The 25544-nt window shown below is 29.8% G+C and overlaps 3 protein-coding genes across 5 annotated transcripts; 1 reads left to right on the top strand and 2 right to left on the bottom strand.

Annotated features, from left to right (window-relative positions):
* The first annotated feature begins 2321 nt into the window (after window positions 1-2321).
* On the top strand, window positions 2322-4067 carry LOC106766366 (LOB domain-containing protein 27-like). The gene is made up of 2 exons (XM_014651099.2): window positions 2322-3400; window positions 3965-4067. Exons 1-2 carry the CDS (start codon window positions 2649-2651, stop codon window positions 4065-4067), a joined length of 855 nt encoding a protein of 284 aa, XP_014506585.1. The 5' UTR covers window positions 2322-2648.
* Window positions 4068-5912: 1845 nt separating this feature from the next.
* On the bottom strand, window positions 5913-16287 carry LOC106768741 (zinc finger protein BRUTUS-like At1g18910). 3 transcript variants are annotated; one of them, XM_014654029.2, is made up of 12 exons: window positions 15810-16285; window positions 13737-13955; window positions 11925-12119; window positions 11500-11846; window positions 11103-11334; window positions 9009-10696; window positions 8170-8388; window positions 7920-8054; window positions 6531-6765; window positions 6388-6447; window positions 6208-6279; window positions 5913-6138 (listed from the first exon to the last, which is right to left on the bottom strand). In XM_014654029.2, the coding sequence occupies exons 1-12, from the start codon at window positions 16089-16091 to the stop codon at window positions 6031-6033; spliced, it is 3792 nt and encodes a 1263-aa protein (XP_014509515.1). In that variant the 5' UTR covers window positions 16092-16285; the 3' UTR covers window positions 5913-6030. The 3 variants fall into 3 exon arrangements, with proteins under 3 accessions (XP_014509515.1, XP_014509516.1, XP_022639276.1); XM_014654030.2 differs by having other exon boundaries at window positions 5913-6132; XM_022783555.1 differs by lacking the exons at window positions 5913-6138; window positions 6531-6765 and having other exon boundaries at window positions 6388-6530; window positions 15810-16287.
* Window positions 16288-23452: 7165 nt separating this feature from the next.
* Window positions 23453-25497, bottom strand: LOC106767941. Its single transcript, XM_014652909.2, has 4 exons — window positions 25172-25497; window positions 24623-24671; window positions 23810-23887; window positions 23453-23608 (listed from the first exon to the last, which is right to left on the bottom strand). Exons 1-4 carry the CDS (start codon window positions 25255-25257, stop codon window positions 23519-23521), a joined length of 303 nt encoding a protein of 100 aa, XP_014508395.1. The 5' UTR covers window positions 25258-25497; the 3' UTR covers window positions 23453-23518.
* Between the last annotated feature and the right edge of the window lie 47 nt (window positions 25498-25544).

The raw sequence follows: 25544 nt of genomic DNA, 5'->3' as shown, positions 1-25544 counted from the left end.
GTGTTATTAATATTGATGAGTTAAGCTTGCTAGAAATAATTGTAAACTCTAATAAGCTCTCTCTATAAATACACAGTAAGTTCCATCTGCAAATTTTATCTTTTATCATTCTAGCAATATAATGTAATACGTTTTTGGAACTCCTCGTTTAACTTTATTTCTATTTTTTTATGATATGTTTAGCTAATTGAGGAAACAATGATTTTGTAGCAATATCAGATGAAAAAAAAAATATTCAGTCAGTCTTTTATGGTCTCTATGATAGACTTGATTCAGTGGCCAATTTTCTACAAAATCGTTGTCCCAAGTTTCCTTTGTGTTTTTAGGCTGTTTATTTATTTATAGCGACGATGATATTTATGCTTTCACCTATTTTGGACTGGTGTTGTTATTTTTGTTGTGTGGAATTGGTAAGTTTGTGGATTAGTTTTCAATGCCTTTGTTAAAGTAGTTATTTTCTGGAAGGTCAAACATTAACTGACAACTTCTGTTCGTTTGGATTTGAAAGGCAGGTCTTACAGATGCATATTCTTCATCGCCTTCTCTCTTGAAACCTCCAACTACAAACAAATCTTTCTAAATTAAAAGTATTACAAACGAATTAAAAGGTAACAGATGTTATAAATTGCGTATTACATTTTTTGTAATATTTAAAAAACTTAGCTGTTTGGATTTTTTCAATACTTAAATATTTTTATTTACATAAAGCATTTAATTAAAATTTTGATTATCACTTAAATTTCAAACTTAATTAAGGTTTTTGTAATATTTTTTTTTAAAAAATTGATTATTGTTTTGGACTTGCTTTCATAAAATAATCTTGGAAACAATTAATTATAATGTTAAGTATTATTAAAGTTTTTGTAATAATTTCAAAATTATTAATTATTATGTCAAGTTTTGAATTTGTTTGGTAATTAATTTTTTTATCATGTCGAGTTTTAAATTTACTTGATAATAAAAATATTAAAATTTTAAAATTAAAAATATCAATCCTATCAAAGTCTCCTTTTAATAAAAACTACATTATTCTTAATTTTTCAATTGGAATGAAAATACATAAAAGTGAAGTCAGTCTCTTTTTTTCATAATTTTTAAAAGATTTACATAAAAAATAAGATTAATTAATATTTCACATCTAACAAGATTGTGCGATATTAATATCTTCTTCATAAGTAACTGACTCTAGAATATCCCGATTTCATAAATCATATTCTTTTTTATATTTTTTCATAATTTTTCTTAATAAACTAGGACGACGACTTCATACATTTTTGTAATTTTTTTGTCAGTTAATATTTCAGTTACGATAATTTACTGGAAAAAAGGATAAAATAAATTAAAAAATAGAATAAGATAAAAATAAAATAGATATTTTTTATATGTAAATAATTTTATTAAGATAAAATTAGTTATTACCAAAAGTCAGAAAAAGCCACCCCTTGTTAAAGTGAATTATGAACATGTTTAAAATTGAAGAAGCCCCCATATCATCTTTTCACTACACAAAATTCTCCTCTGAAACGCACACCTTTCTAATGGAAATGTGATGATAAATTTATTATAAAGTTTTTAAACTATCATGTGTTTTCATTATACCTAACTGATATTTAATATTTTTCATATTATCATAAGGTTAATAATGATCATAGGAATTTCTTAAGAACTTTTAACGTTATAAAATATTTAGGTATTACAACATATATATTAGATGATATATGAAATTAATCAACAATTATACTAATTTAATTAATACATTACACATATTTATGAAAGTTTAATTAATACATTACAGGGATCTGTTAATAAAAAGCCTCTTTCAATGTAAAAGTGGTTTCAACAAACACAAGAAAAAACAAATATGAAGTTGAACAAATCGATCCTAACAAACAAAAGAAAAACAAAGGCAGAACACATCATCTTAACCTATGAATCTGTTCACGACTAACAATACAAACACTAAGAGCATCTTAAAATAAATCACAAACTAAAAGTAGTGATTGACTTTAGAAAATGAAAATAAAAAATAACATTTTAACGAAATAAAAATCAAAGTTCACTTATTTTATATATATATTATGATATGGTAACAATTTTTTTACAATAAATAGATCAATAACAAATTATTATATAAATTGTTGTAAAAAAAAAAGATATTTTTTTCTTATTTATACACGAGTTAATCTTTTTAAAAAAGAATCATCACAATCACACAGTGAAAATCATATTTAAATCCGAATATGTGAAAGAATACAGAATATATAGTAAAAAGATAAGTTATTTGAAGAATAGATTGTTTGGGTGTGGAAAATCTATGAAAGCTTAAAATCTGAAGCAGCAAAAGAAAAAAAGAAAAAAGAAAAAAGAAAACAACCTAGAGAGAACCTAAAACCTAGGAGTTATCACATTCTCCACAAACCTATCCCTAACGGCATCAGTATAGAAAACACGATGTCCCTACAGCTGGCGTTTTACTGGGTCTTTTCAATGGCCACCAGATCCGCATATTAATAAAGCATGCATGCTACCATTCCACTCTTACCTCTCTATCTTTTTCTCTTCCTCTAACTGCATCCTTCATCTCTCTCACTAATGTTCTTCTCTTTCTTCTTCCATTCATTGAGCAGCTGCTGCTGGGGGATTCAACAATGACCCTTAAGGGTGGCACAACCCAAGCCTGTGCGGCATGCAAACATCAGAGGAGAAAATGCACTTCTGAATGCCTTCTTGCACCCTACTTCCCCGCAGACCAACCCAAGGTTTTTCTCAATGTCCACAGGCTTTTTGGAGTCAGCAACATCGTTAAGATATTGAAGATTTTGGAGCCTAACCAGAAGAAAATAGCCATGGACTCTATCATTATTCAAGCTAATTATAGAGATAAGTATCCTGTGCATGGCTGTTGGGAAGAGATTTGTAGGTTACAATATCAAATATGGCTTGCAGAAGAAGAGCTTCATGCAGTTTATCAACAGCTTCAAATATGTAGGCAGCAACAACAACATCCTCCCATGCCGGATGATGTTACTTCACAATTAGAATTGGGCATGACACCATGTACTAACAATAATGCACTCCCATTGTTTAATCATCATACTCCACAACCAAACACTTACAACAATAATGTCACTGCATTCTCTGTGTCACAGCAACATTCCTATTCCAACAGTAACAGTATGGATTATAGCTCCCTCTACTTAGATTCCAAGGATAATGCCATGAATCCTTTGTGGGTTCAGTACCCTTGTTCAAATAATGACCATTCTGTAGGAATGCTTTCTTCACAGCCATTGCCCATTCAACAAAATGTTGTTGAGGATTATGTTGACATGCCTCCCATTTTTGATTCACTTGATGATAGACAATCCTACATTTATTCCAAGGAAGCTTACGAGTCAAGGTAGATTCATTAATCATGTTTTTCAGTTGGTTAGAATGAGCAACATTTACATCTTCTTAAAGCTAAAACATAGTTTGGTCGTTTGGTCGTTTAATAAGGTTTTAATTTCATTTACAATCTACATCTTTTTTTTTTTACTTTCGTTGAGTGTTTATCTTAGATCAGAGTATCCTTCGGTTTCAGGCAGTTTATAGCATAGTAATGTAGACTATAGCTTATTTGAGGGCCTCTCAAACAGTTGTCACAAATTAAGGAATAAAAAGCAAATAATCGGAACTGATTCAAAACAATGTAACATTTTTATAATCAGAAAGAAAAAACAGTAGATAAAAATGCAAGTATACATCTCTAAAATATAGAAATGGAACAATTTTATTTTAGTCTACCTTCAATTAATTGGCAAAACAATCAGCTAGGCTTCTTTCTTATTGAATAATGAAGCTGAGAGTCAATGCAGAAATTGCACAAAAGGAATGCGTAGTAGAAATTTAAGTGGTTATGATGAAGTTGCAGTGAGATGAGATGTTCTTATTTGATACAGTATTTGTAAATCTGTGCCTGCAGTTCAGAGGAATCACTGAAAGACATAAGAAAGTGCACAGAGGATGTTTCTGAGAATGAATTGAAGAGTGCTGCTGCCTGCTTTAGCCTTACCAGTGTCAACTAGTGAGCAATATATGTTCCCTCTCCCACAATGAAAAGATATACTAGGTTTCCTTTTTGGATTCTTTTATTCTTGGTAAGCTTTTGATAGATTTTTTTCATAGAGTTTACAACATTATCTGTAGATGTAGATACTTTCCATTGCATTGGTTATATGCAAAGCCAAATAATACAATCCAAACTAGATATTTCATCAATCTTTGTGCTAAAAAATTCTTCAGTTTTTAGTTGCTAAACCTTTTTAGAGTTAAGTTTTCAAGTATGATAGTGTTACATTTAGTTAAAGTCCTAAAAGTACTGGGAATGTTTCTTTACTTTTTTCTCTCATCTAGTATCTTATGAGGTCTCTATTTTCAATTATATTACAAGAAGATAATACTTAACATATGTATACAAGTCTTCATTTGATAAACACATTTTGATTTAGAGGCATTTGTTCCATATGAAGCATTTTAATCAAATTGAAGATATCAAATAACTCTAGATATGAAGGTTGAGCAAATCATCTTTGTTTGAGGAATTTAGAAAAATAAAACAAAGAAGTTATAAATTTACAAATCCGAATATTCTTCTTATAATGCAAATTTTCAAATAATTTTATATTATCATTTTATTATTATTTTTGTTTACTTTTAGCTGGCAGATTGTAAATACAAACAAATTACCTAGCTGTGTGTATGAAGTGGTGGTCAGGTACATTTATAAAAGCATAACGAGAGTTCATTTTACTTTCTATTGTTGTATTTCAATATTAGGCAAAAAAAAAAAAAAAAAAAAAGCAATTGACATGGTTCTGAATGATAAAATATTCCCTAAATGAAAAGAATAGTTTATTGTTGTTTCCACTCTATTTATTAGTCTTTATGAAAAAAATAAATAAATCAAAGTTCATTTTTCAATTAAGTTTATAATATTTTAATTCTTATCACTTTTTTTATCTTACAATTTTTTTTTTATTTTTATTATGTCAATATTTTGAGGGACAAATTTATATTGCTAAGTAATAAAAATATATTTAAGTCAGTTATATTATATAATAATCAATGTTTTGTTTTACTCTAATCAATGTTATTATGTCACATTTTATTGTGACATTTAGTCTTTGTTCACTTGAGTGAGTGGATTTGAGAGAGAGAGTAATTGAGAATATTTGAAGGTAATTTTTTTTATTGTTTATTTGAATAGATTTGTAAGTAAGTGAGAATATATTTGGAAGTAAAATTTGTGAGAATTAGTGTAGGATTTAATTTATGTGACAAATTAAAAAAAATTACCTCCAAATCTATTCAAATAAACAACAAAAAAATTTATCACCAAATCTTCTCAATTACTCTCGTCCAAATCCACTTTAAAAGATGATATTGTGTTTAGGAAATAACGAATTTAAGCATTGAAGAAAAGATAAGTCTACAGAGAGATTTAACCAATTTCATGCTAGACTCACAAAATTACTATAATTATACACATTGAAAAAATAAAAAGCAATCTATTAATAATTTATGTAAATAATTGTTGAAAAATGAAATCAATAAGATAATAAATTAATTTAAAGGTTTCATAATTATTTAATTAAAATAATTTTTTAAATTATTATTATTTTATATTTTATTATTTATTAGTGTACAAAAATTGGAAAGTTGTTAATATTTTTGTTAGATAATCAAAGTAGAAAATTAAGTAATTTAATTGATTGATTGTCACAAAATGTATTTTATATATATATATATATATATATATATATATATATGAAACAACGAATGTCTCCTTGTAGAAAGTTGTCGCTGATGACATTTCATGTTTTTCAAACTAATGATGCAATGATGATTCTAGTGTTTTACAAAGAAAGATAATTAAAATGTGATGGACAACAAGGATGATTATTTAGGCACAAGCAATACAGATAAACATTAAATGTTTTACAATCTAGTATTTAAAACAGAGAAGTAAAGGTCTTGATGGGAGAGGAATCATAGAACTCTGGTGTTGTAGGAACCACAGCTAGGGCATTTGTGGTAGAGCCAGTGGAAGGGAGTTGATCCTTTCTTTTCACAGTCATTACATAATATAGCCTGCAGCTTTATAGGATCCATCAAAGTATGCATTTGAGAAAACCACACAATAAATAAGAAAAATAGCTCACAAACCTGAGTTTGACCTGACTTCTCATCGGAAATACTCTCTTCAGCCAATAACGCATCTAACATCCTAAAATATACCTGTGTTTCCAGTGCGTGTTAGTATGTCAAATTCAATGACAAACGGGTTTTCAACAATATGATCAACATATATCCTATTATACGTGATAATATTGAATAATAACTAACCTGCATGTCTCCAAGTGACTTGCTACATATGGGGCAGATATAATTAAAGCTTGTATATTCCTGAAAGTACCGTCACAAATGCTACTAAGGTTGTTTCTGTACTTGTTGGATGTTTTTGAGGGGAAAAAAATACAAGGAAGTACCTGAAAACATGTTGAGTGCATCACATGACCACATGGGAGGGCTTTTACAGGAGAGCAGGATGTGAAAATATATTCATGACAAATTGGACAGTTGTCCTCTAAATGTTTCTCCCTGCATGTATGCGCCATAAGAGAACGGGACATACAGGCATTGCAATTCATACAGTGAAAGTAGTCTACACCCAAACCCTTTCCAACTCGGCACAGGTTGCAGTAAGGACAATGGTAGATTTCTCTGTTGAACATTTCAAAAGAGGTTTTCATGCAATAGCTAAAATAAATTATTAAAGATGCAGTAACAAAAATTGGGAAGTTTAGCATAGAAATGTAAACACACTCAGGGGTCGACCTTTGTTGTTTCTGGTAATTAATTATAATGGGAATAATTTTTCCACTTCCGATTAGGATCCAATTTTATCGAGGAAATAATCACTTTCCAACATTCAAAATATCACACATTTGAAAAATGATATCATGTACTGCACACTAACACTAGCAACTACAATAACACCTTTCTTGGCAAACTAGTAACTATGTATACAAAATCAATAACTACCGCAAATACAAGAGCACTCTTGTCTTTAAGATAAAAAAGATGAAGAGAGTATGGGTAGCATTCTACAAACTTACGGATCAAGATTGCTTATTTCATGTAGAGACAGGTTTTAGTGCTGTAGTGTCCTCGAGTGAAAGAAATCACTGCACTCTGTTTCGGACTAAAGATAAAAGGAAGGCTGTCATACAGTGCAGCCATCAATACACGAGCTCTAAGTGGACATTCAACATTTACTATAAATATAACCAATGTAATCTTTCAAAGTTTGGACAGTTCTTATTATACAAGTCTTTTCTTTCTGAGTTAAAATCTAAACTTATATTCTAAAATTGTAATAGAGTTTATTATAAATCTATTGTTGAGTCTATTTTTAAGTTTGATAGTTCTAACCTTACAAACCTATTTATTGAGGTTTAATTAAGTTCAAAACCAAAATTTTAAAAATACGCATTCACATATTTGCTAGCTGATGGCATATAATTCAAATACTATCAATACTAATGAAAATCAGAATTGTTAATATAGTTACACAAAGTCGCGGATCAATAACGTAGTTATATTTGGCCTTTGATCAACAGTTTTTACGTTAAGTTGCTGATGTTAATTAATTATTTATTAGCTCCTTCCTAGACTCCGATTATCTCTTTAACTAATGGGATTTATACCATAAAATAAGAGATTAGTGTGCAATCCTGGACACACAAATCTCAATAACTATTGAGTGTTCTATAGTATGGATAATTTCATAGAACCCGCCAATGAATTAAAGTGACAAAAATATGAAATTTTCTCTTAAGGTAAAGTATAGAAAAAGACCAACAAAACTACTTTACCTTTCATCATCAAATAATTTGCAGATTCTGCAGTAATATTTTGCCATCGATAAATTGCAAGAAATTGTTGAGCATGTGGCACTGATTGGCTGAATCATCAAGCACTTCATACACATCATCTTTGTAATAGATTTTCTATATATATTTAGGCAATTGGCCAAAGATCAAAATAGAAGTTATCAGTTCAAAAAATTAAACATTTAATTTTTTTAAACATAATTAAAACATCAATTGAACACAATAATTTTACCTATCAATTGAATGATCTGATTCGTCGTTATGACAATGTATGCAGGTATGAAGTTGGTTGCAACATGGAGCAAAAAGCTTACAATTCCTCTTGTAGTGTTTACATCCGTAGATTTGTTTGAGAGGATCCCTGTACGATGGATGCTTCCCAGGAAATTCCGGTTCATCATTTTTTATACCGACTTCGGTACAAGAGATCTGCTGGCTAATAATCCAACGGCTGAAATTATGTGGAAAACTAAAGTTAAACTCCACACGAGCGGATCTGTTGCGTGAAATAAATTACTGAAAGCTGCAATTTAGCTCCGCATATCACATTTCAATATTTACGCGGTAGAATACCGCCTGCTAAGAAATGTGTAGGCAAACTTCTGCCAAATCTAAATATCAATATTCTATACTGGTTGTTAGAGTATCTCATTTCTAATTCACAGGCATTCAATCAACTATCCAAGGCATCATTTGATTCACAAGGACTACGGTAGGTTTACTCTATTCCAAATATTAATGGTAAGGAAAATCACGCTAAATTGCATAACTTTGTCATTACTGAATGTTAGAATTAGCCTATTTTAAAAGTTGAAAAAAATTTGACTAAGGGATCATTCAGCAGTAAAACTGACAAATGAAACCAACCGGGTACTGAAATTGTTACGCTAAAATTGAAGATGAAACTGTAGTTTACAACCTCTTTCAAAAGCTTGAGTTGGTTATAAAGGATCTAATACCATGTCATTTACCAACTCTCCCATAAGCTTCGGATGTTAGGTGAAGGCATGTGAACGGATTTTTAACTAACATCTAAAAAAAGAATACCAGAAAATAACCAATAAAACCAACCTCATCAGTAGGTTCTGTATTATGTACGACTTTTTCTGAGGATCTAAGCAAGAGTCACGAGACACCCTTCTTATCACAGTCTCCAAATCATCTTGGCTCAATTTCAAAAGTCGGTCATAACGCCCAGACTCGTCACAAAGCCTAGACGACTTACCTACATTCACTACCGGATTTATGAAATCTGCTACCTCATTGCAAGCATGTTTGTCGTGATCATGAAATTGATTTGTGCTTCTTGAACATTGATTATCTTTTTTTTCTGCATTGTGAACCTTAACTTTATCGTTGTGGTTGCAGTTAGACAGCCCAACATTATCACCAACACGATCCTTCTCCAAAAAATTTATGCTTTTGGTGGCAGATGATTCTTCTTGCAATTCATTTAGAATTTCTTCAGATAAATATTTGGATATGATCTCCATTGGCTCAACAGGCTGAGGAGGGGCATCGTTTGAGCCCTCCGTTACCTTCGCTAAACTGTACCCATCCCACCATTCACCTAACCATTCACCAAACATTGTATTTTTAGTAGCCATGGACCATAAGAACATTGAAACGTGTTGTTCTTCCTGTGTCAAAGATGCCATTAGCCAAGGTATCATATCTTGTAATATTTCTGCTCTTATTCTTCCAAGCATGCATCCCATGATCTTCCCTTGCTCCTGATTTGTGAAGAATTTTCTAATTATAGGCCAAATTTCTATTTCCTCATGGTTTATATGATTGGAAAGCGATGTATGCATGGATTTGCACATTTCTTGCAGCTTCCTGCATAAATGCTGATACCTCATCAGTCCCATCTCCTTTACATTTGAATCAGTTGTAGAAACTGAAAGATGTAATCTAGACATCTTATCAAGGATGTGAGATATTTTATTGAAGTGTTCAATTTCATGTTTGTGATCAAAAGTGTAGGCATGGCTAATGTTTTTTAGTTTTCCTCTTGCCTCCAAGGCTGGAAAAACTATCTCATCCTCAGCATCACTGTGGATTTGATGAAGAAAATATATGAGATGGAATCGTTTTTGGAAATCCATAAGCAACTTATCATTTTTTTCTAGCTGGGCTGAGCCAAGAACTAGGAACTCCAAATCTTTCTTGATAGCTTTGTGAAAGAAAAATATTAGGTCAATTGGTTTCGGATCATCAAGAAAGGAAATAGAACATAGTTCTGCTGCATGTAATGCAGGATACTGATATAACTTCCCAACTGTGGCAGGAAAAAATATGTGCAGATTAATTCCTATAGAATATGGTATCTCATGCTTGTTTACATTACTGGATGCAGAAGAGGAGGAACAGGACAAAGAATTCTGGTCAAAGACTTTATAAAGCTGCTGCTCAGAATTTAAGAAAGAAAATCCATGAGCTTCCTTAATTTGTTCAGGTGACTTAAAGCATCTTCTTTTGAACATGTTTTGCAAGTCTAGTCTGAATTTTTCAATAGAGGTTTTACCTGAATAACCAATGCGGAACCACTCATGTAACAATGATGAAAAAGCTTTACAGACAGAATTGTTTCCTTTCTTTATGCAATAGAGAATGGACCTGGACTCTGTTTCAGACAATCGAACTGAAAACCAAGTTATAACACATTTGAGCAACCCCAGAGGCATCATATGTAGGCTCAAGCATAGAAGTCTCTCTTGCATTCCATTTCTGCAGTTCTTTCTAAATATGGGAAACACCTGATAAAAAAACATAAAGGTTCCATATTGGTAACTCTTTTATATGTTATCATGTAGCATCCCTCTCGGGTAGGAAACTCAATTTGTGGAAAAAATATGAAAGTCTATAAATTGATATTCTAAAACAAATAGTTATTTGTTCTATTCTCTGAGTAAGAAAATTTTCATGGATGAGAACATTACATCAATGTTTTTTATTAAGTGGATAGGTTAGGTACAGCTACTTGCTATCTTAATAAAAAAAATGATAACACTATTCAAGTTTAGAATAGTTCCAAAGCACATTTGGATATTTTATAAAAATGCTGCGTGTGAGGTTAAACTGAAGGGCCAAGCACAATTTCCCTATTACTAATTTCATTCCCTGCCTTCCCAGATAAAGAAATTAGTGACTTAAATATTATACCTCATTTTCTTGAAAAGCAAATTGTTTGTTGACTCCTGACACAAATGATTCAAGTTTTCGGCAAAGCTTCTCTACGAACTTGGTCAAAGGTATTCCACTTTCTGAGTTATAGAATAGCAACTGTTGTATATCCTCAATGTTACTTTCACTCAGAAATTGTTCGATAGACTTGGACAACCAGCCATAAGCATATTTACTCAGTACAGGATTAAAGAATTTCTTCTGAGCGTTGCTGTAATAATTGAATTACATCAAGTAATTAGACGATTGAGAACTACAATAATAAGCATTTTAGATAACAGAGAAGAAGAGACCTTCAGAAACTTTAGTAAATAACATAAAACAAATTAGTCAGATTCCAGTCACGCCAAAAAAAACAAATTGTCAGAAGCACTACCTGTAGAAGACGAGGACATCGGCAAAGAATTTTAGTTGGATAAGTACTGAGTCTAAATTCTGAAAACAGCTGGATTTTCTTAGTATGTAAAGTTCTTTCAGAATTTCTTTCAAATCTTTCTTGATGGCATTATGCCAAAAATGAAGGACATTAACCTGGTTGGCCCCATCTTCTATTTCTCGACCATTAACTTCCGTCATACTTGAAGTTTCTTCGCTTTTCCTATCAGAACTCAGCTCTAGTGATCTTTCTATATGTAGGAAACCCTCAACACCTTGAAATTCTCCACTCTGAAAACAGGTCTCAGTAAAGGTTTGTTTGTTGCTTCTAAGCCAAGAAACCAAAACCTTCATAATGGTATCTAAATTAGTATAAAATGGAAGTTTATTCAAATACATGAATTACTACTGAATTGTGTGGCCTACCTCTTGCAGGGCTTTTTCCATTGGAGCGATTTCATTTAAACACTGGGTAAATTCTGATTGCTTACTTGCAGAAAGGAAGGATACCATCCATGGCAAAACTTCCTCCAGCAACAATATAGGAACACTACATATGAATTGCCACACAAGTGAGGCCTGTTCTTCAGTTGATAATTTCTCCAACAACAGGGGAAAAACCTGCAGTAGCAGTAGTGCACAAAATTGATAATACGAGTTTCAGAATTCCAGACTGTCTATATACTTGCTCACGTAAATACACACACACACACCCCTTAGATAATACGGTCATAATTAAAAATACGCCACAAAATGTAATTTAGTATTGTGTGTCGTCTTGTTTTTCCCATCGTACATTTTCTTATCCTAGAATGAACGTAGTGATGCAGATGGTTGAAATTGACAAAGCATATGAACAAGAAATTAATTGCTGCAAAACTAAATTTTAACCATGCATCTAAGATAAAGGTGTACCAAGCCAAATAGCTAGACATAATTGACACCAACGTGAACACTTTCATTGGTCGGATTAACGTCTGTTGAACATAGGTTTTGTCTTGCCCATTCAATAAAGAAAGAATGAGTTCTCATCCTTTTCAAATGTCGGCGAAAATAGATCTTAACTCGATCACTCAATTAAGAGGTCTTCAGTGATTTACCCATTAGTCTCAGATTAAAGTCGTCTGGGCAAGGTGTTTTATTGAAGTCTTAACACTAGATAAAGATGGACGGTTTGACCACTTGATTAAGTGTACATACCTAAAGTTGAAAGCAGGCTTTTTTGCATTTTACCATATATTGTTAGTTGTTTTCTTCAAGTGAATCTATTCATAACAAGCTGTGACCTGAGTAAGCTCCAAGTTAAGAGAATGTCATGATACTCATCAAGACTAGTTAGCATATTAATATAGATTTGTTTTCTTATGCAGCAATGCTATAATTAGTCAGTTATAAATACGAAAAATAATTAGCTGCGTGGTCAGTCCTTTATTCGCCTCTGTACTTAAAAATTTACTACACAAGTTAATTAGGAGTAATGTATAGTGTTTCTCCCAAAAGCTCCTTATTTCTAATAAAATACACTATATCACCATAAAATCCACCAATAACAACTTAAAAAGAGTAGTCATGATAACAGATAGAAGTTAGCTTTCGCAATAATGCGGTAAAGGGCTTTGGGGCAGTTTGATATTTTTTAACAAGATAAAAGTGCCGACCTACACATTACAAGATAGCGCTAATTTCCTAGTATAAGTTGCTTTCAACATCATGATCTGTATCCCATAAGAAAAATGGAAGAAAAAAATCAGATATTTCCTCCAATTCTTGTTATAAGACATATTTTAGAAGAAACTATTGATCCCTTTTAGAAACCATTCTATAATTTATATACGATTTTATATTATTTTTCTCATTTACTCCTATCAAATATTATAAGTATTTGTGTTTTGTATAAATCAATAGTAAGAAAATTTTATTAGATTAATAACAAAAGCTAATTCGATATATTAAAAATTGAACTAAATTAATTATTTTCATTGGTAGTGTGTTTATATTAAAATTGTCTTATATGCAATAATCCAGTGTTGATGTCAACAAATTAATGGAACGTGTTTAACTGCACTTAATGAAGCAAGTGTCTTTCACAATAGGTTCAGATTAATGGGAATTAAACAAAACAAAAGCGAAACAAATTAACCAAATAAATGCATTTCTGTCAGTGAAAGAAATGACGGAAGAACAGTTCATGTAACTAGAGTATATTTTCATAAATCACAAAAAATTGCGAACAGCCACCTGTTTTTCTTCTTTCAGCATATGTTTGTAGATGTAGGTTTGCAAGATACCAATACAGTACACAAGTTCTTGGAACAGCTTCGAAATATTCTCTTTAGGAACCATCAGCTCTTCCAAGAAGTGGAAAACAGATCCAAAAAGCTCCGAGGTGCTGTTATGTTCAAGCGAATATGTACAAACGACATTTTTCACATGAGCATCCAGTGCAAGAAAGATAACCTGCCAAAAAAGTTTCAAAATTGATATTCAGAAGTGTCAACTTGACTAGATAACAATCACAAAGCTCATTGTCAGTTGTCACAGACAGGCATTTCAGCTCCAAACATGCGCTTGCAGTTATCAAGACAAATATTTGAGAAACGTATCGAGCGAGAAAAGAAGGCAATGCAATCCTCTTTTCATAGTTTTGTTTGTAGAGATGATTGAATATGAACAGAACGAGAAAAGGTCAATTTAGTTCTTAAAATTGCATCTCACTATCATTTCCCTTGAACAAAGAAAAACTCAAACTAGTCACTGAAATTATTTAGAGTTTCATTTAAATCTTTGAAATTAACTTCTTTTTTACTGTAGGGGAAACTTTTTAAATTATAATAATAGCATATGGTTAGCGATAACATGAAAAACTAATTGATTAACTTTGAAGGCTAAATAAAACCTTAAAAATTTCAAGACTTATTTGAGTTTTATTTAATTTTAGGAATTAGAGAATTTTATGTTAAAACAATGTTTTTATTAATAAAAAATTGTATTGATTAGTTACTCAACTAGTGTACCATCAACATCTAAAAAGTCAAAAAAAGGTCCTTTTGTCACAATTAATTTTAGGATTTGACATTTCTTATTTAATTTTCTTTGTAAAAAAACAAAAAATACTGAAAACTACATAAGTGAAACACCAGCAGCAGTAAAAATATTATTTTTGCATCCCAATTCAATAATTGTATGCCTAGACAAGACAAATAAAGTATCCATGAATATTATTAAATTTAGTTTCTGACTTGTAATATTTAGATTAGTCAAACATGTGTCTAGTATGTCTATAGTAACATAAATATTTTTTTTAATTTTTTAAATTAAAATGAAGAAAAAATAAATATCTTTATATCTACTCTATTTTTAGCTTTATATAAAATCTTATTTTAAATTATAAAAATATTTTATTCTATTTTTACTTTATTTTGGAATTAATGAAATTATAGTTTTCTTAATTGTTATTCGATATTGAAGAGAAAAATTATGTCTTCTTTTTACATTAAATTCTTGATAATATAATTTTTTATGAAATATTATTTAACACATATTTGAATAAACATGATACAAGAACAATATGTATTACCTAATATGAATAAATTTGAGACATAAATTTTACATTCATTTCATATAAAAAATAAAAAAATAAAATATAAATTGTTATTTCAAAAATGAAAAGATAAGCATAATCAAATCCGAATGACCTTAAATAATTCAGTAAATATGTGAATATAGATTAATTTAAAAGAAGTATAATCTCTATTAAAGCGTAACCAAAAGTTGGTTAATTCTCTAGACATTACTATATATCAAATATCCCATGAACTCTCTGTCTCTTATGTCTCTTCCTATCACCACATATCACCTGTTATACCTACATTTTTCTCTCCATCGCTTGGTTGGGTAGCTAGTTCAATTTTATTTATTTTTTTCCTCATGTCTCTATCCTACAGTTCACCGTCAAAACATAAAATTAACAAATAAATAAATAAATCAAAACTTCCCCAGAAGATGAGTAAAGGGATTTAGCACAAAAGAACCAAGCAGTTTAAGAAAGAAATAATGAAGTTTGAAATCAAAGGTTTATTTATCAAATTACTCAAACTAACAGGAGAATCTTGACAGAGACAAATTATAATTATATCCACTCTTTTTGCTGCTTCATTTGCAGTAACAAAGTTGGAAATCATAGCTGAAACAATAGCACTCAATACTTGATCATTTTACCTGTTAGTTACAAACTAAACGACTTTCACAAGTAAAGTGTATTTCGTCAACAACATCTATTAGCAACGAAACAGAGCGTAGACTGAAACTGACCTCGTCTTCCGCAGCACAGTGATACTTATGTGCTAATTTCAGAAACTGGAACCTACGTTGAAGCTGAAGGATCAGTTGCCGGCAACGGCGTGGCTCGTTCTCCAACGACGCCGTTTCCGCCAAGAGACGAAGGTGATCGAGTTCAGAGCGAAAAGCCTTGTGGAAGCAAACAAAGACGAGTATGGGAGCATCGACGATCGGAATTCGCAACAGAATGTCCGCCACGTCTTCCTCATCGTTCTCCTCCTCTTTATCGGACAGGGAAGGATCGCCGTCGTCCATCCACGGCGGAAGTTCCGGCAGCAAGCACCATCAACGGCGAAAGAGGGAAAAGGGAGGTTCTGGTGGGAGAGTGGCATGGAATTTATCTCTCCCTCTGGTAATTTTTTTATGCGGAAAAATAAAAAATAGAAAATAGAAAAAGAGATTGACGCTGACAATTGGAAAGAGACCTCGTAACTAACGGCCAAGAGCGTTTGCGTCTTGCGAAATAAGGAGAGAGGTGGCATGAAGAGTGCCTGTTCTAGGGTTTAATAATTGCCGCGTCACTTTCACGCGCGTTTTAACTAATGCCTTTGGCGCGCTGAGAATTGCTTTGAATAATAATGGGTCGAATTATCTCCTCTATTTACTTTCTTTATGGTGTGGTTTTTCTCTATTTTTTAAATTTAGAATAAAATTATTTAACAAAAATATAATTGGGATTTTTTAACTCAATTAACACACTTTGGTTTCTTTTATAATAATTTATTCTGTCAATTGTTTACGCAAATAACATACTTTATTATACATATTCAACTTTTCCCATCTTTGAAAAGTTAAATTATGAACAAAGTTATTGAATTATAGTGAAGAAGATAAGTCGAAATTTGATTTCCCACGATTTTGAATTTTGAATTGGATTTTAATGTTTTGTGTTTTTCAATTTAAAATGGAAGAAAGGAGTTATTTTAAGAAAATATTTAAAAAAATCGGTTTAAAAAATATTAATTTATAAAAAATAACTGCAGATAATATAATAATTTATAAAAAAAATTGAAGAAATAATTATTTATAAATACATATATTTTAAACCATTTTTAATTTTTTTAAACGTGTAAATAAGAAAAAAATTAAAAAGGAAAGAAAGAGTTGTAAAAAACAGTGCGAAGTATTTGTATAAATTATTAATTTATAAACGTTGAATATAATAACTAAAATATTGATAAATTGAAAAAATAAAATAAAACAATTATGCAAAGAAACATAATAATTTGTAGAAGTAATTTTTAAATAACGTTAATTCTCATTTTTATCTCTTATTGTTATTATCATCATTATTATGATAATTATACTCCTGAAGATAAATTAATTTTAAAATTATATAAATAAGAAAATTGAAATTTTATTTAATATAAATAAATAAAGTTTTGGAATCATAATTGAAGTTACAAAATTGCTAAAAAAATATTTGAATATTTAGTTGAGAGTAATTAAAATTTCATTTAAAACTTTTAAGTGAAACATCTCAAATTAGATGAAGATAACTATATTTGAAATTAAATGAATAAACACTAAATCAAACATGAAGTTGTCATAGTTGATATAGATAGTGTCTTATGAGTTACAATAATTTTTTCTACGTTTTTTAGATAGATTATTGGTTTGAATAAATTGTTTAATGTTGTTATGAGATTCTTTATGATGCAAATTTAGGTATAAAACTTGAATTGATTTTATGAATAAATTGTTTAACTTTGTTATGAGATTTTTTACTATGCAAGTTTAGGTATAAAACTTCAATTGATTTTTATGGAATAAGCACATCTGATTACTTAAACACAATAGAGACTTCTAAATGGATTGGTAGTTACGAAAACTTAATGTTGATGGAAATATGGTACACATATGGTTTGTTAGATGTAGAAAGATAGTGGTTTTTCCTTCAAGTAGTACTGTCAAAACGGGTCATCTAGTCCAATCTGGCTCAACCCACAATGGATACTTAGTGAACTAACCTAACTCGATTTACTAATTATCGACCTGACAAAATTTGAACCTGACCAGACTCATTACAGGTTGATGGATTGGACGGATTGGCTCACTTAATCATAAGTTTTTTTTTTCAATTAATAAAAATAACAAAAAAAATAAAATTCTAATCTAAATAAAGAGGAATGGTCTTAAATTATATTTATGATCAATCAAACATAAAGATTTCATTTATATAAAGATATCATAAAATCTTCTTAACAAAAATTTTAGTAGCTTCATAGGGATTCAAAATTATTTTTGCATAGAAATCAAGTTACTGAGTATAGATTTATGGATTTTTCATGTTTAATTATTTCAATAAAAAATAATTACATGTAAGCCTTGGTTGCAATATTTTGCAAAATGACTAACCAAACAAAAGGTACTTATTAGAAAAATTATGTGGATTGGTTAGCCAACTTGACTTAGTAAGAGTTCAACCCGAGTGAGTTGGGTTCAAAATTGGTCAACATTTAAGTTTCAAAAAAAATTTAACCCAACCCAAACTAAATTTGTGGTGGACCAGGTTGGCTCGCGGATTTCAACCCATTTTGACAACACTATCTCCAAGCTATATGACTCAAGCAAGGAAAGAGGTTGATCTTGGTGTTTAATGTGCTCTCAATAGAGGTTTGATCAACTCTTAAGAAATGGTGACTAAAGAAAACTTAGATGAAGTGTTTTAGTCTTGGTGACTTAAGTTAAGCAATATGACACAAATTTGGCAGCATAGCAATACTTAATTCAATGGTGAATTCACATGAGAAAGACACATCTAATTATAAACTTAGGTAATCCTAAATGTGTTTCCAAATTATAAAGGCAAAACCCTAATATTTTAACTTGGAGGCCAAGGTAAAACCCTTTCCATTAAGAGGGTGACATATGACCACTACTAAAGGAGAAATCATTTCCCTTATGAGCATGCCACATGACAAAAACATGTCTCTTGCAAAAGATAGCAAATTGGAAACTACTATAGGAAAGGGCCTACAAGCTTCTACAAGGTTTGTTGTCCAAGTTAGGTTTTTATCCTAGATTCATGTGTCTCCTTAGGGCTCATCTTCTCTAGACCTAAAATCATACACTATGACCCAAGGCCCTAAAGAAATCCTAAACTATTTGGCCCATATTACAAAGTTTAACCTACTAAGAACTCATTGATGAGCCATGATTTAAATTGTTTGAGTCCACCTTCCACAAACGACTTCAATTGTTTTTTAGTATGTTTGGCCATGACTGAGGGCATGCCGCCAGTTTTTCAACGATTGAACATTCAGGCAACATTGATATCATATTTGATATGTGTACCTGTGCATAATTTTTTTGTTAACCGCTTGAAGTGAATAACGGTAGTTGATTTCAATAACTTCTTTTTGATGTCTATATTGTAGTAATTATATTATGTAATCGTTGATGAAAAGTCCAATTGTGTTGGATTATCATTGTTATTAGGTTGCAAAATGTGTAAGTAAGACTATGATTATTTAACGTTTCCATTATGGTGGCTCTTTAGATAAATCATCTAAAGTAAATTTTTATAGTAGTTGAAATAAATCGCCTACAAATTATAACTCATTTTGTCATCTTTAATCTTAGTTCTCTTAAGACAATATTGTATGTTTTGAAGTGAATTTCATCATGAAATTGTTATTAAAAAGATGCAATGAATGATAAGTTAGAAATACGTATTAAATTGTCATTAATATCGACTTATAGATTATGATACAATGTTAAACATTATGAATCATGTCTTTCCATAAAAGTCTAAGGAAAATTAAAGTTTCAATTGTTTGTCATAAAATCCAAAATTTCGTTGAAATTTTGTTTATAAAAGAAACTTAAAAGATCAAAGAAAGAAAAATATATTCAAATTATCTTTGGTCACGATTTTTAAGAGATACTACGAAAATATTAAATTTATTTTTCTAAATTACTATTCTTTAATATTTCTTTTCTAAAATATTATACTTCGATATAATTATCTTTCTGAATTTTCAATTTTAATTTTTTTTTCTAAACCTTTCATTTTCAAAATATTCATTTTTTTTTGTTACTTATTTTTCAAATTATTATATTTTAGTTTGTTTTTTCCTATCATTGTTCCATCATTGTCCTTCATTTTTAGAAAAAAAAAAACAAAAACTTAAATTGAAAACTAACACGGTATTCGATTTTTCGGAAATCAAATTTCATCTTCGATTTTTTTAAAACTAAATTTTAAATTATTACAAAGTAGGCCATATTATCTATATAAATAAAAGTGTATACTGTGAAGAAATGATCTACAATGGAGAACATGGAGAATATCTTAATTTCTAACTCACGCATAATATATATGTGTCCTTAAAAGGTGTACTATGTTTTTTAATTCACAACCTAAACTATTATTTGACTTCACTAATTAATACTATTTAATAATGTCACCGACTCATACTCCATCTTACATTATTTTCATTTTAACCCTTATCACTTAATTAAAAAAATCCATATAGTTAGCTGACAACTAATATTGGTAAACTTAATTTATTTTGATTTATGTCCACTCCCAAACTTATTTATTATTTTCTTCCAACATTTTTTTCACTGAGGAAGTTTGTGCGGACATGATTTTGGACAAAAATAAATAATATTATTGTATATAAATATTTTTGATTAAGTAAGTAGTTGAAAATTTTAAAATTAATATCTTAAACACGTTATTAATGACGTAATTTGTGCGTAATAGAATTTGAATATACTTGCAAGCATTTGTTTCATGATTTTATACTCTATAAATGTAATTCACATAAATATTATGATCTACAAATTATCGCTAGAAATTTCTAAAACTATGTTTGGTTAAACTTTTAGGATATTTTTAAAATTTAAAACTATTTAAAATAAGAAAAAAATTGAAGTTAGTTATGCGCGACGTTATAAAATATCTCCTTAATTATAAAGAAGATTTAATTTATCCACCATTTAACATGGAATAGAAACCATACAAATTAAAAATATGTATAACTTTTTTTCAAAATAAAATATCCAAAAGAAAAAAATATAACCTCTAATAAATATTCGAATTTTCATATTCTTAAAATTATGCAAATATTCAATAAAATAGACTGCAATAACGTAGTAAATTGTTTAGAAATAGAATTGATATAATCAATATGAATATTTTATTATTTAAATATAAAACTATTGAAATTTCATTTTACAAAAACCTCCATTTCTCTAAAACACATTTTCTTTGTCTTTTTTTATATTAGATTTTTGAAGAATTCACTCATCTTTTTATAAATCATAATACACCGTAGAAAGTGAAAAACAGAAAAAGTATAAGTTTTCCTTTACCTTTTTATTGTGTTGATTTGGGAGAGATTTTGCATGTTGGAAGTTAAGAAATTTTCATGTGTGATTCTTTTAGAATAAATATGAATCTCTATTAGCAAAAAAATCATAGGAATATATTTAGATAATTGATGTGAGTATTGTGTATAATGATTTAGTTTCTTATACAACGAGTTAGAAATTTAAACAAATAAACCTTAATAAATAAATGAAAATAATTAAGAAATGATTTGTACGTGAAGCTGACGTGATTATCGTGTATGATTGTAAGAAATATTATTTTGATATAGTAAAATTGTTTGAATATTGAGATGAATGTTAATGATATATTATGTATTTTTTAGTAGTAAATAAGTCATTTTGGTTCAAGTTAATATTATTTTCGAACGAAATAGTTATTGTTAGAAAAAAAAAATGAAAAATATCAATTTGAACTAAATAGATATTTGTTATATTGTAATTTTTATTTTTAAATTATGCATAGCTATTATGTTAGCGAAACTCTCATTAAGTGAAATTCATTTAATTGAAAACTCAACATTTTGATTTATAGGTGAATTTAATCTTGGTAAACAATATTAATTTAATTGAAATTCCAAGAATTTTGGTTGTTGGACAAACATTTCATGGTTGGATGAATTATTTTTGTTGAAAACTCCTCAAGGTTTTCATTCAAAAATTTGGTGAGTGAATAAAAATTCATTAAGTGTGTTGAGGCCTTTAATTGGGTAAGCAAATTGTTGGTTGAACGAATTACAAGATATATTTAACTTACTGGATGAATCAAATTAAGGGAGAGAATGTTTGATGAACTTAAAAAACAATTTTTAAATGTTTCTAAATGTAAAAAATGACTCAGGATGTATATGTATTGATGGAAGTATAAGATGTTATGATTATGATATTGTGAATGTACCAATATTATTTGTTAGAAAAGAAGAAAGAACGAAATATTGTATTTCTTATTCTATAATAAGGAGAGAGTACAATTGATATATATAATTGTTCAGAGTAATATAAGAAAGAAATATAAGTATAAAAATATATGAACATAAATGCATAGATATGAATAGAGAATAAAATAATTCCAATATCCCTTTTTATACTCATATTCCTTTTTTATATTGCTCTAAACAATTATATATATCAATTGTACTTTTTCTTTGTTATGGAATAAGAAATACAATATTTCATTCTTTCTTGTCTGATCCGCTTCTGCTGTCTTTGTTGTCTACCGGCGGTCGGCCGCCATGGCTGTCGGCAGGCCCTAAAAGTTTCTTTTTCAACCTGTGCATTTATGTTTCAATGGACAATCTCTAGTTTTTGTCTCGCATCTGTCCGGTGTTGATGTCCGCCGCCGCTCGTCTCCGGCCGTCGTCTCCGCCACTTGTGCCACTGATGCACCAAACCTTCACCCCTCGGTTCACCAGTGTCTTGACTTCAGCTCCTAAAAATCTCTTCTTTTTTCTTGAATTTTTTATTGGATCTTTTTCTTCTTGAATTCTTCTTTCTTGTCTTCTTGAATCTTCTTTTTTCTTGAATTTTTTTTATTCGATCTTTTTCTTCTTGAATTCTTCTTAAATCTTTATTTTTATGAAGCATCTTTTTCAATTCTTTTTCTTAAATCTTTAATCATCTTCTTAAACTGTTCTTGATACATTCTTTTAATTCTTCTTGAATTTTTCTTATTCTTCATCTTCTTGAATCTTTTTCTTCTTTAATTCTTCTTTATTGTTATTGAATCTTCTTATTCTTGAATTTTCTTCTTCTTCTTGAATATTCTTTTGCTTAATCTAATGTTCTTGAATTCTTCTTTCTTGTTATTCACTACGAAAAAAACGTCATTTAGGAGAGTAGGGGAGTTTTTTTTTACGATTTGCGGGGGTTTTCGCCCTCCGCGAAATAATTTCCGGGGGTTTTTTAAACCTCCGCAGTTTGAGTCGCCACAATCTATCTGCGAGGGTTTTCTGCGACCTCCGGTATCACATTCAATTTGCGGAGGTTTTTCTGTGGAAGGTAAAAATCTCCTCTATTACTGGCTATTATTTTGTGAGAGTTTTTAACCTCCTTTATTTTCAACTATTTAATTACAAAAAATATCTGTATTTTTTATATATTCAATTCACCAGCTTATTAAAATAATAAAAAAATTAATAAAATATATAAAATTGTAAAATACAAAAAAATAATTCAAAATTAATTTTATTGATAATTTAAAATAACATACATTCATTTACAATTATGTAAACATTATATTCTCAATGTCATCATAATAACATAAAACTAAATTCAACTTAAATGTAATTATAACTTCATCCATAATCACTAAAAATACATAATAGACTAATTATAATTCTATACTAAAAAATATAATAAACTCCCAAAATGTTGCTAACATGAGATAATCTTCTTGTACTCAAAGAAAACCCGAACTTTGCATCAACAATTTCCTGAAATGATAAAAGAAAAATATTAAAATAATATAAGAGTAATTTGACATAAAGTGTATATACTATTTCAGCTACAACTATTCATTTAAAGAAGCAAAACAATAAAGTAAAACAATTGAAATAAGCTACTAATATTTAGAATTAAAACTGCAAAATCAAGAAGCAACATAGTAACTATAAACTGAAACGGACAATTATTACCTCTTGAAACTGAAGGTATATACGGACAGATACTACATTAAACTTGGCGGATACAAGCAGTGTAGCACCTTCTTGTTCCTATATGAAGAAAGACAAGAACTTATTAATTTTGGGTTCATGGAGAGTACCAAAGCTCAAGCTCAAGTATTTCGTCTAATTTCATTTTTCCAACAAATTAGAAAGAGAGCTTCACATTTGAACAAACCCTTTAAAACAAACACTATAGAAGTTACAGTTTTCAACCAAAGGTTACAACTTGAGCTTATTCGTTTGGCCTATTGCAACAAACGTTAAAACCATAAAGTATAACTCATGTTCAAAGATAACGAGAAAAAACAATGAGGAAGTCCAAATGTTCGTATCCAATTTTAATTTTAAATTTTCCTTTTCACCTAGGACATAAGTATACTTATCTCCCATTAAAAGCAATCCTTTATGCAATGCGCCTTCAAGGAGTAGACAGTAAAAATGTCAATTAGATAAAAGAAAATATAAGTGACAGAAATACAAAAGACAATTTGTATTTCCACCCATAATTCCAACAGAACATATTCATTATCCAACTGAGTTTGATATAATCTCTTCATGATATTGTAGAAATAGAAAGGAAGTAAATAATTGACTAGCGAAGTGTGATGCTAGTAAAAACAAAAGTCACAATCCAGTAGCGGAACACTGAACTTTAGGACTTTGTCATGTACTATGAAGTTTCAGCTTCCCTATCAGAAAACAGGACAGGAGAAAGTAAAAGGAGGCATTGTTTCACCTCTAACAATTTTGGNACCAACGAACAACATTGCGGATAATATATACCTCCATTAGATTGATCACGACATTCAATTTTTTGAAAGATCTGTCCAACCTATCTCAACATGAAAGCAAATGAAGCAACAAAAAGGTAAGCAGGGTGTTAGAAATTCATCTTTGCCTCCATCAACCCATCATTATAGTGAAATTTCAAATGTGTTTGTTGAGAGTTTTTAGGTTACTTCACTTAAATATTAGTGAGATGAACAATATATATATACACAAATCTATGTCTTGGTGAACTTAATTCCTTAAATCTAAATTTTTATTCGACAACCTCTAATCTAGTTATCCAAAGAGCTCAGTAGTTCGTGTAAAAAAAATGATTTACAATCATTACAAGATTTTGGATTTATAAGGAACGAATGACTCTGACACTTAAAAAAATTAAGAAAAAATTCACAGTCTAGTTATAAGCTTCAGTTTATAATAAATGAAATCAAACTTAAAATGAAGACTGTGAAGAATCAAGTTTAGAGTTAAGATTCCCCTGCATTTGCTTGAAAAAAGACAGAAAATTCCATTTAAAATATAAAGTAGCAGTGTGACACTAACCTTGGAAAACTATTGTTTTTTACTATCTTTTTCCCANATTTTCTCCACTGGTACCCATCATCNAGAACATCAACTGCGCTTCTCATTTGAAATGCATATATGTGGTGCTTAACTTCCTTGTCACTTTTGTTCTGATGCCATATGTTGCAAAATTCATGTCCTGCACATATTCAACAGAGATAAATTGAGAGTATTTACTTCCTAGAATAATCAAGCAAAAAACAACTTAGTTAAGATATATCACAAAGCTCAATGGCCCTGTTGCTGAAATCTGAGGCAAACAAATTCCGTATTTTTTCCAAACTTCTTTCCACACAGAAAAAGAATAACAATGCCACTGGATATTTCATACAAAAAACAAAACACAACAACT

The sequence above is a fragment of the Vigna radiata genome, chromosome 7, assembly GCF_000741045.1.
Source record: "Vigna radiata var. radiata cultivar VC1973A chromosome 7, Vradiata_ver6, whole genome shotgun sequence".
Taxonomy (NCBI): Eukaryota; Viridiplantae; Streptophyta; class Magnoliopsida; order Fabales; family Fabaceae; genus Vigna; species Vigna radiata.
This window is presented reverse-complemented; position numbering and strand designations above follow the sequence as displayed.